The following is a 15730-nucleotide window of genomic DNA, read 5'->3' on the forward strand; positions in this document are numbered from 1 at the left end:
AGTGAGTTCATCTCGTGCGCTACGACCAAGTCATCCTATTGCTGGCCCATCATGAACGTGCACAAACCATCCGGAGAAAGAGACTATATGTCCATTGCAGATCATGGATTGTTGGTGACGGTCATGCATTTGAAGAGTTGCAGCAATTGACTGATGTGTATAGAATCGGTAATCTGAGGACCGCAGCACTAGTGAGTCCATGATCTCTGTCATTTGTAACGAATTTTCTGACATACTGTTCTATTTGTAGGTCAGCGTAGATGGGTCTAGTGAGTATTGCTCTGTAGAGTGCAAACGTGTTGTAGTCGACTTCTGCTCGAGGCTGCAGTGATATCATGATGGTCTACAGTAGGTAGACATCTCATCCGAGCGTCACTAACATGTAGTTCTGCAGTTGAAAGTTACTGTATCCCGAATTTCGACTCTCCATCTGTATTCGCTCGAATTCTAGACAAGGACAAGGTCTGCGATAGTGGCTGGTCGTTGTTCGCTTCCTCATTGACTTGTCTTGTGCATTAGGGAGGCCACTTTTCCATCACCCCTACTGTCGAATTCACCACGAAACAAAACTATTTGCCGAGTTCAAATGTGCGTTATGTTCACTGCATTTGATTATCTACTGATGCTCATTTTCTTCATCAGGTATTACAAACGAAGTAGGTCCTTAGACCAACATCAGCGGATCTTATAGTTGATGGTTCTGGTGCTCCAGGTTTATGAACAATCATGGTGTCGTCAGCGTTACAGGTCTGACTTAGTTTTGTATCGTGCATATCAACATATCTCATGTCAGTCTTGCAGACTTCCTCCCCCGTCAAGCAAATGACGAAACAACCAGACCCCTTTTGTACTGGCTCATACGCCGTGTTGAGGTAAAAACCAAAATTACATTGCCTATAAGGCACTGAATTGATTCATATACTCAGGTCATCCGTGGCACCTTACCTTTGCGCGTTGAATGCGCGCCCGCTTTCAACTACGCGCGCGATGAGCACACTACTGAAATCGTTCCCGACGACAGTATCCCAGGAGGTGCCCAGAACAAGGTGACCTTCAAATCTAAGGACCTCAGCCTTGACCTCCGTTACGTCGTGCAAAATATGCTCGACGGCACTAGCCTACCAGACGTCGATCTGAAAATCCTTGATCTCACCTCGAAAGGCCATCTGGGACTCTCGGCTTTTTGTGATCTCAACCTCGAGGAAGGTCAAAGGGTCACATTCGTTTTGAGGATCCCTCCCGACTACACTGCGCCTGCCGCGCTAAAGCCAAGTCAACAGCGTGCTGATGATCTGGGGATATCTCTGCAAAGTGAGCATTATAGTCGAACCTGAAATGCACCCAATGTCAACCTAACAGATCTGAAAGAGCTGATGGCGGGCGCCTCGAAACTGAGGCCGCAGGATGATCCGATTTTAACACCGGTTTGTCTGCGCCATCGATGTTCCTTATTACTGTAGTCTGATGAACATTTTCCATTTTACAGAAACTTCTGGACCACGTCTTCATCGTATGTCTGTATGGTTGGTCACTCCATAAATCCGTTCATTATTTCCTAGGAAACCAACAACTACTGGAACTCATGGATCAGACGATCTACCTATCAAGGGTCTTGGAAAGAAGCAGTCCATCGCAGCGCTTTAGCTCTGAAGCTACTTATCTTCGAGCCTACAGGTCTGCTTGCCGTGGTCCATTGATACGTCGGTCCTTCTTTCTGACAGAAATTCGCTCTCTTCAGGTGCGGTTGTAGCAAGCCCTACGTTCAGTTTACCAGAATACATTGGTGGAACGCGTAACTGGTAACATCTCCTTTTTGTCTTCTTCAATATCTATTGCAGCTCATCCAGTTCTTTTTCCTATTGTAGGGATTATCGGTCTGTCGTTAGAATGATATTTCGTACAGTTCTGATAAACAGCCTTACAGTGCCTCATGGATCCGTGACTCTTCATTCACACTATATGCCTTGATACGTTTGGGATTCACACAGGAAGCGAATGGTGGGTTGAACTTAGTTGTGTACAATCTGAGAAACAGTGTTAAAGGGGTCCAAAGCCTACATGGATTTCATTTTCGAACGACTGAAGGACAAGAACCCTGATGGTTCTTTGCAAATCATGTTCGTGCAATACACCTTTTATTATTATTATATTCAATATCCCTCTTAGGTACACTATTCACGGTGGGTGCAGACAGGACCGTAACACCTGTTACTAAATTTCTGAAGGATAGGTGGCAAGGACCTGGAAGAAATAGAGCTTAATCATCTGGATGGTCACAAAGGATCTAAACCTGTCAGGTATCCAGTTTTTCTTTATAGACATGCGCAATTCATTTTCTCATGGTTATGGGCTTGTAGGATAGGGAATGGAGCAGCCGATCATGTGCAATTGGTAAGGAGTATCTCAACGACTATATCTCGGCTGGAACTCACAGCGACTTGGCGATCTGAAGGACATTTATGGAGAACTGTGCGATAAGTGAATCTCTTTGGTGTTACCAGTATTTACATATTGCTGACCAGCTACCGTGATTTAGGCTTTGCATTAAAGGTCTACAACATCTCATTGTTTTGATTTTAGGATGGATTGTATCTATTTAGGTCAGAAGGTTGGTACTTCTATTCAGTGTGATATGCGCTTATGTTATACTCATGAACTCGCCATTTTTGACTTGGTTTAGTTCGGGCGACCTCTGGTAAGTCACACATCAGAATTCCGATATTACACCGTGCTGAATCGAAGCTCGTTAGTCTTATGATACATGGTAAATCGATCCACATATTCGCAGATCTTCGAAGCTAATGCCCTGACTTCATAGGGTTCTCGTCAGAGAGCTGTAAGTCACGTACTGGATTTATTTGAATCCTGAGCTTAACTACCTTATATTCACAGTGTAGATTGTGAGCTTCCAGGATTTTAGGGTCCTTCCGAGTCAATTTGTTCACATAGGTGCTTTTAGTTGTAGTCGCGAATTACCAACAGCCAGATCTGTTAGTACATATCTTCCGACATTTTTGAAAATATTTGTGCTAAATACGAGTTTTAGTTCCATTTGGTTAGTGTGGTTTGTTACTAGGATTGCGTCATTTCATGTTTGCATTATAGGGAAGTTCGAGGAAAGAAACGCCATTTTACGGTGAGCTCCCTCCCTTTTCTGACACGGCCCGAAACTGATTCAGAGTGTGACCAGTACTCGAAGGTATGGCCTAATGACCAGAGCTCTATGGTCGAGACTAAAATTTTTTATCACGCCATTATAGATCATGCTATGGTAAGTTGCTGTACATATGATTACTTTATACCAAACTAATATCCTTTACAGGGTGGCTATCGATAGAGGTATAATTACCCACCTTCACATATCTACAATCATCTACAATGGTTACATTCTATAGGTCTCAGATTAGCGGACAAGAGGTCTCTCCCTTGCCCCAAGCGCAATCAGTGGCTGGCCGCGAGAGATGATCTTTACGAAGAAATTATGCATAAGGCTTGGAACCCTAATTCACAAGTCTTCGGCCAAAGCTACGAAGAAACCGATGTTTTGGACTCATCCGTCCTTATCATGCCTCTTGTCTTCTTCATGACACCAGTAGGGAGTCTCGTTGTGTTTTTCCGCCCTAATCTGATGTGACACATATCAGTGCGACCCTCGCTTTGTCAATACACTCAAGCAAATTCTGAAAACACCAGAAAGGGGAGGACTTACTTCAAATGTAGGAGAAAGCCATACCGCATTGGGTCTACCACTGATAGTCGTCTACAGAATCTCGTGTATCGCTATGATGTAAATAAGTCTGACGACGGAGTGGGAGGTGAAGAAGGAACATTCTGCTTATGCACCCTATGGTATAAACACGAATCATCGTAACTCGTGAGTCTTTTGCTGATACTGTTTTTTGTTTGTTTGCGATAGGTGTGTCGAAGCTCTTACGCGCGCCGGAGAATACGATAGAAAGTTACTGCAAAAAGCTATATCTATGTTTGAGGTAAGGGACCTACTTGATTGACCGCCAAACGTATTGCTAACTCGATCTCTTTAAGGATTTCTTATTGTATTCCAACCATGTTGGGTTGTGCACCGAAGAGATATCTGAAGCTGGAGAAGGGTGAGCACATTTTCTCCTTGAGGAAAGCCTTATTTATGTCGATTTTTTTTGTAGTTTGGGCAATGCTGTACAAGGTTTCACGTGAGTATCCTCCCTTCTTCTATGAAGATCATTGCTTCATCTGTTGTCTCCCCATTTCAGTCATGTCACCCTCATTTCGGCGGCATACAATTTGTCTAGAACGATGGGAAAATGAGATTAGGAACTAAAGAGTATTCTCTCGCGGAATTTTTAGCCATTTATGCGAATATTTGAAATTGATTATATCAAACATGCGAACTATGGAATAGAATTCAGTTTGTAGAGCTCCCATGATGCCTGAAGACTACGCAAGAGTCTTGTGATCCATTTTCTATCTTCCAAAGGAGTTTTATCTTATCCAGGGATTTCTCATCCCTTTTAGCAGGTTGTCTCACACGATCAAGTCCATATGGCGGTCGTGTGTCGGGCGATCTACGTGCACTATCATGATAAAAGGCATTCCCGAAACCATATACTGTCCAGAATCCCATCTTATCCCAAAGACGCACAGTCATGGTTCTAGAAACTACAGGTCTAGTGGATTTCCAGGTTGGTGGAAAGACGTATCAGACATGGTACAAGGTAATTGGAGATCTCAGGTCTAGTGCTCGTCGCCCTCTTGTCGCTCTTCATGGAGGACCCGGAATGAGCCATCACTACATGTTGTAAGTCATATTGTAATACGCTACGGTGACATTTGGCTGACGACCGGAAAGACCTCACACGACGTTATCTACCCGTGCAGGGTATTTCCTTCATTTTAATTAACTAATGGTCAGGTGATGATAATGCAACGTCTTATCATAGCATTCCGGTGGTCTTCTACGATCAGATAGGAAATGGAAAGTCTAGTCATGTTCGCGATGCACCCGACGAGTTCTGGACACCGAAGCTGTTCATGGACGAGCTGGATAACTTACTTCAACATTTAGGAATTCAGAATGATTTCGACCTCTTGGGGCAGTCGTGGGGAGGTAAAAGCCTTCTTTGTTGTTTACAACTTTGTCTCACGAGGGCCTACTGAGGTATGCTTGGGGGGCACTATGCAGCTGAACGCGCTCCAAAGGGCCTGAAACGTCTTATCATCGCCAACTCTCCCGCTTCAGTTGAATTATACGAAGCAGGCACAAGCGAACTCTTAAACGAGTTCCCAGAAGAACTTGTCAAGATGCTGAGGAAGCATGAAACCGAGGAGACTACCGATGCACAGGAATATCAAGATGGGATGCAAGGGTTCTACAAGAAGCACGTTTGTAATATGGACCCTTGGCCTGCAGAGCTGGTGGAGTCGTTTGCATCCCTCGATGCTAATCCTACTGTGTATCGCACTATGTGAGTCCATACACACTGAATACCGGATTTCTTCTGATGCCGCCAACTTGGTTCAGGTTTGGACCGTCTGAATTTCACGCAACTGGGTCTTTGAAGAAATGGTCGATAGTTGACATCCTGCACCAAATTCCATACCCTACACTTCTGATCAGCTCGCCAAGGGATTCTGTCCAAAAAGCGGCCGTTCTCCCGTGGTTTCGGAATATTCAAAAGATCAAATGGGTTGAGCTTCAGAATAGCTCGCATCTAGCTCAGTTTGAGGAGCCAGATAGGCGAGTTATATTATTTTGACCGATTGCTCGTTCACTAGTAAGCTAATGCGGTCGTTATAGGTACTTTGAGGTTTTGATGGAATTTCTTGAGGCCACATAGCCTGTCCCCTTAGCCTGAAGTTGGATTGTGGATCTGAAACACGTTTCTGTCGGTCATGGTTAAGAAAACATTATTACACTTTAACAATAATAAACTACACAAAGATATAAGCCTGAGTCATCTACAGGTATACAAAGAGTGGTGAGAATCAATGATATGTCGATATGCGTCATGCAAGAAAGAAATATGAATTTTATTGAGGACGTTACGAGAATCCTTGCTAGTACGTTCCATTATGCATTTTGCGAAATCTAGTCGATTTTTGCAGTACGCGGATCAGCACCTCTCGCTGCACGGATGTTGACGACGCCTCCAGCAACTGAACTCAAGGCATGAGCATAGAAATAAGCGCCCCGCGCTAAAGTAGCCTGTTCGACGATACCGAGAACGTCTGTCATCATTAACGGCCAGCCAAAGTTTCGACGATCTTCTATTGTGAGAAGGTCCGATACCAGGACTACTCCGTGGTCTTTCATGTATGCTACGTTTCCAGGATCGCGTTCGTCTGTGGCGATGTAGAACCTGCCAAGCACAATTTAATCAGAGAAGCGGTATCATGAGGAGGGAGAACATACCTGTCGCCATCCTCTGGAGGGCTCTGCTGGAGAATGGATTGGTCGATCGTAGCTTCAGGGATAGCATAGGGGATCAGTGAGCTGTCGTGTAGCGAGCGGAGCACTCTTCGACCATCGTCGAGGCGCTTTTGGATCCGTTCAAAATGGGCACCAAATTCTGACTCCATAGCCCAATTGACTCTGACGACTATACAAGGGTGGGTGAGATTGTCGAGTACTGTAGTAATAAAGGTGAGCAGAACGTACAGTCTCCACGACGCATGTGGGCTCCCATCCACATTCTCCCACCATTCAGTTCAGTCATGCGATTACCTAGTGACGTAGCCAATTCCAAGACTTTATCAATAGCGCGCATCTCATATAAGACTAGACGCGAAAATCTATCCCGGCCTTCGGGTGTGGTGAAGCGAAGACTGCCCTGCCATTAGAAAAATAAGTGTTAGCAAAAACATTGGTAAGAAATATCAAAAGCATATACGAACTGGTTTACGTTGGTAGTGGATTTCACCCCTCAAGAGGACGACATCCTCATTGAGATCACCATAATCCTCTTCCACACCACGTATACTTTGTCGAGGAACCACTTGACGTATGGGATTTACGACATTCTTGACGTATTCCATTCCTAGACTTGGATTTCGAGCATCAGGATATGATCAATAAAGAGACGTGCAGGAACACTTACGCTCCTTCATAGGTATACAGCACCTCCCAACCATTCTCTCTTAGTGCATTTTCAGTGGCTTCATCTGTAGTAACATCCCATGTATGCCCGTTTCTTTGCACGATGCTACGGGCGGAACTCCAATCTAAAACGAGGCGGTCTTCTGGTAAAGCAGCCTCCAGGGCAAGGTATAGTGGTGATTTATCGAGGTTCTTCCAGCCGCCAACCTGGCCTTGTCCTCTGTCACCAGCATCGTTATTCCACTGGCCTCGAAGCTTCATGTCCTCTGGTATAGCATCAACACGGTTGATATTAGAAGGGTCGTACCACCAGTTTTCAATGACGTGTAAACTAGGCTTCTTGTGCTCATTTGTCTCGAACACGTTGGTATTTTGGTGATAAACCGATGTGTCCCAGCGACCGTCGCTCATTTCGGCATCCTCTGAAACGTTGTGTAGACGGAGATAGTCTGAGACAGTGATCACGGCCTGCGTTTTCCGTATATGGGTGAAGTTGAACATGAGTGGAGTGGGTATGCGCCAGGACATCTGCTGATCATCAGGAAGCTGGCGCCATTCGTCTGAATTGATGGCGTCTCCTCTGTTGACCATAGGCGCGTATGCTGCGCAGACTGAACTAAAGATGGGGATTGTGGTTGGCGCAAGGATAGAGTGAGCGGTGATGACTTACATATCAAATTCGCAGGAGCGCGCATAGACAAAGGAAGGTGTGATAACTGTACGGTTAAGTAACTGGCCATGTAAAAGAGCGGTTTCGATAATGTATCGCATCTGGAAGGAAAGAGTGGGTTTGAGTAGAAACGTATAGTAGGGACAACTCACGTTGTTCCAGCCCAGACCCATACTATAGTCACGCGCATAGTAGCCCTTTGTGTGGGCTACCATGTCTCTGAGAGCCTCGAGACTGAGTTCATCGTTGTTTGACTCGACTTCTGTTGGTTCTGCCATGTGTACAGGTGGTGGTATTACAGGATTTTCGTATGAGGTATCTGAGGATAACGGGGAAGCACAGGAAATAGACTGTGGACGATGACCGAAGGAGAGGAGGCCAAAAGCGGTGAATATGGCAGACACGACGGCTACTGCGATGAGAGCAAAAGCTGCAGGACCATTGCGGGCGAGTCTTGTGAATGACCAGAATGATTTGTGATATCTGGAGTCTTGGGCACTGAGGGGCAAGTATCCGCCTCGAGAGTACCAGGAAGGCATGGGGCAGACTGGCAGACTGGACAAGGCGTAGGAGAGAATGGTGAGCACTCTTGCAGCCGCGCCTTCTCGCCCAAATAAGCCCCAGGTAAAGTTCGTCTATTCCGCTTCGGGCGTTGTCAGGCTAACTCAATTAAATTCGTAACACGCCATCTCAGCGTGACGCTCACATCCGTCAACCTTCCATCGCAAGAATTTCTCAACGTCTGATCACATTGCGATGGCAGATAAGTTTCAACGGGAAACAACTTGTCTTTGGCAAGAGAAATTAAAAAATCAGCATCTCTCATCACAGGTATCAGCTGTCCTGATAAGGAAAGCTACATTGTTATACTCGCTCGCCACAGCCACACAAGTCCCCGTTCTTATTCACGCCCAGCGGCATGCGACCCTGCTATACATTCAATTCAACACGTTCACAATAAATATTCACATCCCAAGCTTTCTGCAGCCAGAAAAGATACCCGCAACATCAATAATTTGGGTCGCCTATCCCAAGGCTCTTCTCATACTCCATTCTGAAGCTTCCGACTGATAAGTGATGAGTTTTGGGAAAGCATTCATACAGGGTATCAGATGTACCTAATATTCACGAAACTACCAGCGCTGAGGACGTCAACATCAGGCACAAACTACTACAAAGATCCACCTTCTTCCGTCACATAAGATCGTTCAACAGAACAGGCTGTGCTTTCTTCCTTTTGTCCTGGAATGCGCACAAGGCGCCTCCACTAATCAACTATGTTTCTTTTCTCCAGGACCCGTCTTTTGGGTGTACTCGCCCTTGCGTCGACCGTCCACTCACAGCAGTTGCTAATCGACGACACAGATACCTCCGCTCTCAAGTATTCTGAGAATCCAAACGGTCCAAAATGGGGCCCATTCGCAAACGGCGGTGAACAGCTCTCTCTGACCTTGGCCAACGGTACCATGATGCCGATCGATGCCACTCCCTGTTATAATCACTCATAGTGAGCTCTTCTGCTATCTACCAGCTTTGATTAACGGTCCTTAATATACTTTCCAGTACCTGTAGGTTCTGCCACGTCTATTTGTACCGATTTTCCCGCTCATCTCATTCTCATCAGACGCTGCTTGTAATACCGCTAACAATTGTCAGCTCGAGATTCCATTCAGCGGTAAGCTTGATTCTCTGATATTGGGTAGGGACGTACTCATATGAACTATCAAAGGTTCTGGCATAGCCATTTACGTGTATCAAGCTGGTGCCGAGGGTATTAATGCCAGTTTTCAGATCGATAACGGTGCAACCACAGTGAACAGTCTAAATGCTCCTCCAGGTCCCACCGAAATCGCGAATGTCTCTATCTTCAATGCGCAGTCATTGCCTTCCGGAAATCACACTTTGACTTTGATGGTCTTGGATTGGGCTGGTACATTTAGTGGTATGATGTTTGATTATGCAGCTATCAACCAAACATTCGTTGCACCGCCACCCACCACCACCTCTTCCGCGTCGACGTCCGCCACAAGTTCTGCAGCACCCACTGGCACAACGAATGGCTCCACCGCTCAGAAGTCTGGGTCAGTTTTACAAAGTTTTGATTTTTACGAACAAGCGCTAATGCTTGATTATAACAGTATTAATATTGGAGCAGTCGTTGGCGGCGCGGTCGCAGGCGTTGCAGTTGTCACCGCACTCATCTTCGCCATACTCTACTTCCGTAGGCGGAATAACAGGCCAGCTGCAACGTCGCATGCGAACCATCCCGCAACGCCATTTGACACAATGCCATTCACGTCCACTCCTTTCGACCCCGCACCACCCGTATTAAACAGTACAATCACACGAACAACAACTTCCATTCCGTTTACAGACCACCCGACTGCTTCGACACCATTCCTTTCGTCCACAAGCCCACCTTCCTCTCCACCATCCTCAAAATTCGTTCAAAACATGGCACTCGCCAATCCCAGCGTCAGCATCCTCTCGCCATCAGGCACGCAAATGACAAGCGGGCGGTCACATCCCCCATCGCCGCCGCACCCAACGCACGAACTGGCGTCTTCGCCCTCGGCGATGCGGGAGAATCTGTCGCTCACGGACGAACAGGCTGATTTTGTGCACAGCCTGTACAACAATAATGTACCGGCGTCTGCTATTGCACGGGTGATGGAACGTATGATTGCTGATCGCGGACCACATACCCGGGCGGCGAGCAATAATAGGCTGACAGACGATTTCTCGGTTGCAGGCTCCTTGCCTCCACCTGGATACTATGATGTGCCCAACTAGTTAGTACGTAGCCCATGTTTTATTTGGTGTCAATTACGTGTGATACCCTGGGGGGTTGTGATTGGACACCCATGCTTCTCGTCAGATCCGCTGTGGTTTTGGTAGTTACGATCTTGTTTTCTTGGTGTCCGCTTTCTTTACAAATACTATATAAAGGCTGGTGCAAGTTTACCATCCATATACCTGGCCTTTGTCCCTATAATTATCACTGTATCTAAACCGTTTAGGACAACTCAATGGAATTGTATATTTCACATTGCATGATACTTGAATTTCATTTACTAGTATTCACCAATCATGTTGCGACAAAGAGTAGAAGAGAGGCTACCATAACCTCTGGCTTGGGGCACCATATACTAGGTAACCCTCCTGTAGGTCAGATTGATCAGAGTTGGATTGGGACATGTGTTTGCGTTGTTCGGATCGGAAGATGATGGGATACGCAACGCGAATCATAGTGGAGGTACTGAGCGCTGAGCCGTATTGGAAGTTCAGTGGAGCTTGCGAACATAGGTCACCAGTACCGTTGTATTCGGGGTCAAATGTCTTACTGGAGAAGTATGGGAATGCTGGATTGAACAACTGGATATGAGGTGCCATCAATTGCCTGCAGCACAACGACAATCCAACAGCTTTTAATCGCCCGATCAAAATTTGGCATACTAGTAGTACTTACCTGATTCTGCAGCTTGTGAATGAGCGAGACTCTTGAACATCATGGTAGTGGTACGCTTGAAAGCTGTCGACATACCAGCAGCTGGTCGACTACGATATGGATGGTTTTCTGAGAAAGATCGGTACGAACTTCTGACAGTCCAAGGCAAGCCTGAGGGTCTAGACATTCGTTTGGATCCAGTACTAGTACCAGATTGCGCAAATTGTGATTGAGTTGTATCGGTTAAACCTGTGAACACTGATGATGTCATTTCCAAGGAAGTGCTTCACTGATTGAAACCAATAGTTTATTTAACACATATACATGCGGAGTTAATTAGCCAATTGCCAATACATAGGAAGTTGAAAGTAGCTTTGAATGGAACAAGTATTTACATTGGACCATTCGTCGAAAATGCCCTACTTTGACTGCGATGCTAGTGCGCTAAGGATATTCATCAAAAGTTACATTACCACCCAGGGTTAACGGGTCAAATGGAGCGAGAACGAGCAGGGCGACGGGAAGAGGGTGTTGCTTCTGCCTTAGCACGAGCACTAAAACCTTCTCGAAACATCCAGTGCAAATCGGAAAAGCATGGTCCGAATGCTGCCAAATACCGGCCAGTCAGGTATTCGTCCCATTTCGGCGTAGACGTTATGAATGTATGTTTCGTCTTATATAGTTGCCTTGTCCCTTCGTCCCATTCCCCAAAGAGAGGGTTTTCCACCACATGACCTTGGTCGTCAAAACGGCCCGCATGCCGAATCATGACATAGAGAAGAGATTCCAGGTCATGTCGATACAAGTGCTCCGGATCATCACCAGAGAGGAGATCTACAGCCATGTAGGGCTTGGTGCCTGTGCGTTGTGATGTAGGTGTAGAACGTGTGCCAGTACTCGCCGAGTCAAAGTCGTGAAGGACTCTGCAGATTTTACCGTTTTCAGAGTAGAACATCACATTTGAGTAGCTAATATCACAATGCAGTGTCCCAGCATTTTCAAACAGCCACCTGATAGCTACATGAAATGTCAGAAGAATGCAGCGCAACGTGATCGTGCGACCTACCTTTGAAGATATCGTAAAAAATAATTGCCATTAGCTTTGGATCCTCCACTTCGGCAATTGCTGAAAGTTCCTCCTGAACGAGGAACCTCAGTTGTGGAGATGCGTAGTCCGTCTTGACATAGCTCTCAATACCCTTCTGAGGTGAATTTTCAACCTGATAGAAGTCTTCTGCACGTATCATGTTAGGTAAATATGCGAGGATGGAGGTCTCCCAGTGAAAATCAGTTTGAGTCAGATGTGGCCAATAAATCTGGAAAAAACTAGTGTGATCAATCCTATAATTAAATTTGTATTCCTGGTACCATAGGCTACCAGGCTCCTCCACAGCTGCACTGTTTCGAGAGAGGAGGATGAGCGGGAGTTCAGGACAAGGCTTAGAGCCCGCTTAGAGCCCTGTAACAGTTGTAGTCACGACACGACTTTAACTCACCACTGTACCCAGAACCAGTTATTTAGGCCTCATTCGGCCAAAAATACTATCATTAGACAATAGGTGCAATTGTTCTGGGGAGAAGTTGAATAACTCACCAGTCGTTGAGCTTTAGACTGTCGGAACTTGACCAGTGATATAATTTTTAGAGCTCGTACGGGAACTCTCACTTTTCAAAAAAATCGATTTTTGCTTCGGCCCAGCTCCTCCCGGTTAGAACGGAGAATGAAAATACACAGACCACGAAGTTCTTGCACATACCCCTAGTTAGTGCTACTGGCCATTATTCATTATTATAAGTTTCACCTTGCAGCTCAATATCGAGTCCGATTCTAATCGCATGGACGAAATAGAAGAAATTCATAGTCCGGAAACAGAGGACAAAAATCAAGCCCCATCCAACTCACAGATCGCCTTGACTAGACAACAGTCAAAGAGATCTAATATAAACCAAATGCTCAGACTTCGTGGGCGAAGCTCTGAGAATGTATTCGCGTACCTAATATAAACCAAATGCTAGGTACAGAGTAAGTATATCACATAAAATAAGGAAGGTATAAGATCCTCACCTCAGACTTTGTGGGCGAAGCTCTGAGGTGGGGCAATCGTTGCTACGAAGGTTTTTAAACTCGAACGGAAGTATAACTAAGGGGGTAAATTGCCCCATCAAAACGCACGGGCCATCCTACCACTACACTTTCCTAGTATGGTGTCCTGCGCCATACTTTCCCTTCGTACGACGCTTGTCTTTGTCGACTCGCGTTTTCTAACACTCCCCCTCAAGCGGTACGTAGGCCTAACGCAGCCGCAAAATGTTTCACCTTTGCAGAGGGCAAGGACTTGGTGAGCACGTCGGCTGTCATCTCTTCAGTTGGGCAATAAGTAATCTCGATCTTCCCTTCTTCAATGGCGTGCCGAATGAAATGGTACCGAACATCGATATGTTTGGTTCGCGCGTGGTATTGACTGTCCTTCGAAAGTGCTATGGCTGATTGGTTATCACACAGGAGGATGGTTGGTGGTAAGTCTTGATTGAAGAGTTCGCTGATGAACATCCTCGCCCACAGTAGTTCCTTAGTGGCATGTGTCGCAGCCACATACTCGGCCTCTGTCGTTGATAACGCGACAATTTCTTGTTGCTTCGAGTACCACGAGACGGCGCCACCATCAAGCATCATGGCATAGCCTGATATGGCTCGCCTGGTCTCGTTCATACTCCCATCTGCATCGGTGTATCCGGTAAGTGGCTGTTCTTCCGGACCGTATGCTAACCATAGCTCTCTGCTCCCTTTTAGGTACCGGATCACCCTTTTTGCTGCCTCCCAATGGGCCGGACCTGGGTTCTCGACAAAACGAGAAAGAATTGCAACAACATGCGCGATATCGGGGCGTGTGCCAATCGCCGCATACATCAGTGATCCCACGGCCTCTCGATATGGGATGTTTCGCATTTCTGCGTAGTCTTCAGGCGTCTTGGGGCTCTGGTCTTTACTCAGGTAGGTGCTAGCAACCATTGGGATCGCTAACATTTTTGCATCTTCTAGGTTGAAGCGTTTGACAATAGTGTCGAGGTAGCTGCGTTGTGACATGTATAAGGTGCGTGTGCTTCTGTCTCTTTTCACTTCTATTCCTAACATCCAATGTAGCTCCCCCAGGTCACTAACTTCGAAGAGTTTTCCTAGGTCAAATTTCAAACGGTTCATCTCAGTCATTGATGGTGTGACGAGAGTCATGTCGTCTACATGAACTGCAATAATGGTGAGCTCTCCTTCATTGCGCCTATGGAAAACTGCATGGTCTGTTTCACAGCGAATTAAACCAATTTTCTGGAGTCCGTCGCATAGAGTCTGATACCACCTGCGGCCGGCCTGCTTCAGGCCATAGAGTGTCTTGTTTAGGCGCAGGACTTGGGTCTCTTTTCCAGGTGCGTTGTAACCAGGCGGTTGTCGCATGTAGATGACCTCGTTTTCTTCTAGTTCGCCGTTTAGGTATGCACTTTTTACATCCATCTGGTGAGTTTCCCAATCATTTCGAGCAGCCATCGCTAAGATGATTCGTAGCGATGCCATCTTTGCAACGGGGGCAAATGTGTCGAAATAGTCTATTCCTTCCACTTGGCTGTAGCCTTGTGCTACAAGCCTTGCCTTGTACTTATCGATGGATCCTGACGCTGTTTTCTTTAGCTTGAACACCCATTTACTCCCTACGATGTTCGCATCTTTGGGTTTCTCAATGTAAGTCCATGTTCTTGCTACTCGAAGCCTGTTCAATTCCTCATTGATCGCTTCTTCCCATTTTGGCCAGTCTGGGCGCTTTCGGGCTTCTTCAATAGTTCTGGGTTCAACGCCTTCGAGATCTGCCATGCGTGCCACCATGGCTACATTTTGGGCGAGATCCCTTAGTGCTTCATTATCTCTCTCCTCCTCATCTCTCCCATCCGGATCGTCGACGTTCAGTTGGATGCCTTTGGGTAAGGTGGGTCCATTATTTCCAGATACTGATCCTTTTCCTTGTAGGAGGTCGCGAACATATTGGGTTGGCTGGTGAATGCGGGTACTTCGACGCGGAGCAACTATAGGTGGAGGTGGAAGAACCGGAGCTGGTAGGATGGGATCAGGATCAGCTTGATCTTGATCCTGAGGGTATAGTGGGTCAGGGATTGCTTGGGGATTGGGTGAATCGGGATGAGGTATGTGATCACTAAGTTCTACAATGTCACTCTCCTTTGGCGCTTGGTCCAGGACATCATGCTCCCCCTCAAGCCCAAAGGGAGGTTCGTTGTCAGCATCTACAGGTACATTCGCGACGTCAAAATGCACTGAGCGCTCAACAGTGACTGAATGATTCTCTGGCCAATAGATGCGGTGTCCGAGACTTTCGGTATCAAAACCGACCCAGTGACCCCTCCTAGCTCGGCTCTCAAGCTTTGAGCCAGTTGCGTCGTGCACGAGTACATTGCAGCCCCATTCGTGTAGGCCAGCAAGATCCGGCTTGACACCATGTGCCGCTTCAAACGGCGTCAT

General features: G+C 46.4%; 6 protein-coding genes across 6 annotated transcripts; 4 read left to right on the forward strand and 2 right to left on the reverse strand.

Moving 5' to 3' along the window:
• Nucleotides 1–2: 2 nt before the first annotated feature.
• On the forward strand, nucleotides 3–4454 carry SERLADRAFT_469206 (glycoside hydrolase family 15 protein; the record flags this gene model as incomplete). Its single annotated transcript, XM_007319064.1, has 38 exons — nucleotides 3–110; nucleotides 164–191; nucleotides 251–269; nucleotides 395–462; nucleotides 520–588; nucleotides 643–656; nucleotides 713–747; nucleotides 802–872; nucleotides 927–1311; nucleotides 1360–1424; nucleotides 1487–1510; nucleotides 1560–1674; nucleotides 1739–1799; nucleotides 1866–1874; nucleotides 1925–1998; nucleotides 2054–2117; nucleotides 2167–2180; nucleotides 2231–2297; nucleotides 2358–2391; nucleotides 2453–2469; nucleotides 2581–2608; nucleotides 2681–2695; nucleotides 2751–2764; nucleotides 2819–2836; nucleotides 2893–2900; nucleotides 2960–2990; nucleotides 3047–3055; nucleotides 3106–3136; nucleotides 3191–3199; nucleotides 3261–3271; nucleotides 3323–3339; nucleotides 3396–3592; nucleotides 3645–3716; nucleotides 3767–3849; nucleotides 3917–3989; nucleotides 4045–4109; nucleotides 4164–4190; nucleotides 4251–4454. 38 exons carry the CDS (start codon nucleotides 52–54, stop codon nucleotides 4303–4305), a joined length of 2055 nt encoding a protein of 684 aa, XP_007319126.1.
• Nucleotides 4426–5936, forward strand: SERLADRAFT_361820 (uncharacterized protein; the record flags this gene model as incomplete). The annotated part of the gene is made up of 6 exons (XM_007319065.1): nucleotides 4426–4795; nucleotides 4847–4876; nucleotides 4938–5104; nucleotides 5156–5462; nucleotides 5519–5734; nucleotides 5795–5936. The coding sequence occupies 6 exons, from the start codon at nucleotides 4644–4646 to the stop codon at nucleotides 5832–5834; spliced, it is 912 nt and encodes a 303-aa protein (XP_007319127.1).
• On the reverse strand, nucleotides 5889–7569 carry SERLADRAFT_469217 (uncharacterized protein; the record flags this gene model as incomplete). Its single annotated transcript, XM_007319066.1, has 5 exons — nucleotides 5889–6356; nucleotides 6410–6596; nucleotides 6656–6827; nucleotides 6892–7039; nucleotides 7096–7569. The coding sequence occupies 4 exons, from the start codon at nucleotides 7030–7032 to the stop codon at nucleotides 6086–6088; spliced, it is 771 nt and encodes a 256-aa protein (XP_007319128.1).
• Nucleotides 7570–9980: 2411 nt separating this feature from the next.
• On the forward strand, nucleotides 9981–10471 carry SERLADRAFT_469218 (uncharacterized protein; the record flags this gene model as incomplete). Its single annotated transcript, XM_007319067.1, has 1 exon — nucleotides 9981–10471. A coding segment is annotated over one exon (420 nt), but the record flags the coding sequence as incomplete, so codon positions are not given.
• Nucleotides 10472–10959: 488 nt separating this feature from the next.
• SERLADRAFT_391250 (uncharacterized protein) lies at nucleotides 10960–11480 on the forward strand (the record flags this gene model as incomplete). Its single annotated transcript, XM_007319068.1, has 2 exons — nucleotides 10960–11163; nucleotides 11233–11480. A coding segment is annotated over one exon (167 nt), but the record flags the coding sequence as incomplete, so codon positions are not given.
• Nucleotides 11481–11496: 16 nt separating this feature from the next.
• SERLADRAFT_469220 (uncharacterized protein) lies at nucleotides 11497–12875 on the reverse strand (the record flags this gene model as incomplete). The annotated part of the gene is made up of 3 exons (XM_007319069.1): nucleotides 11497–12228; nucleotides 12278–12753; nucleotides 12806–12875. The coding sequence occupies 2 exons, from the start codon at nucleotides 12456–12458 to the stop codon at nucleotides 11702–11704; spliced, it is 708 nt and encodes a 235-aa protein (XP_007319131.1).
• Between the last annotated feature and the right edge of the window lie 2855 nt (nucleotides 12876–15730).

Source organism: Serpula lacrymans (genome assembly GCF_000218685.1).
Source record: "Serpula lacrymans var. lacrymans S7.9 unplaced genomic scaffold SERLAscaffold_8, whole genome shotgun sequence".
NCBI lineage: Eukaryota > Fungi > Basidiomycota > Agaricomycetes > Boletales > Serpulaceae > Serpula > Serpula lacrymans.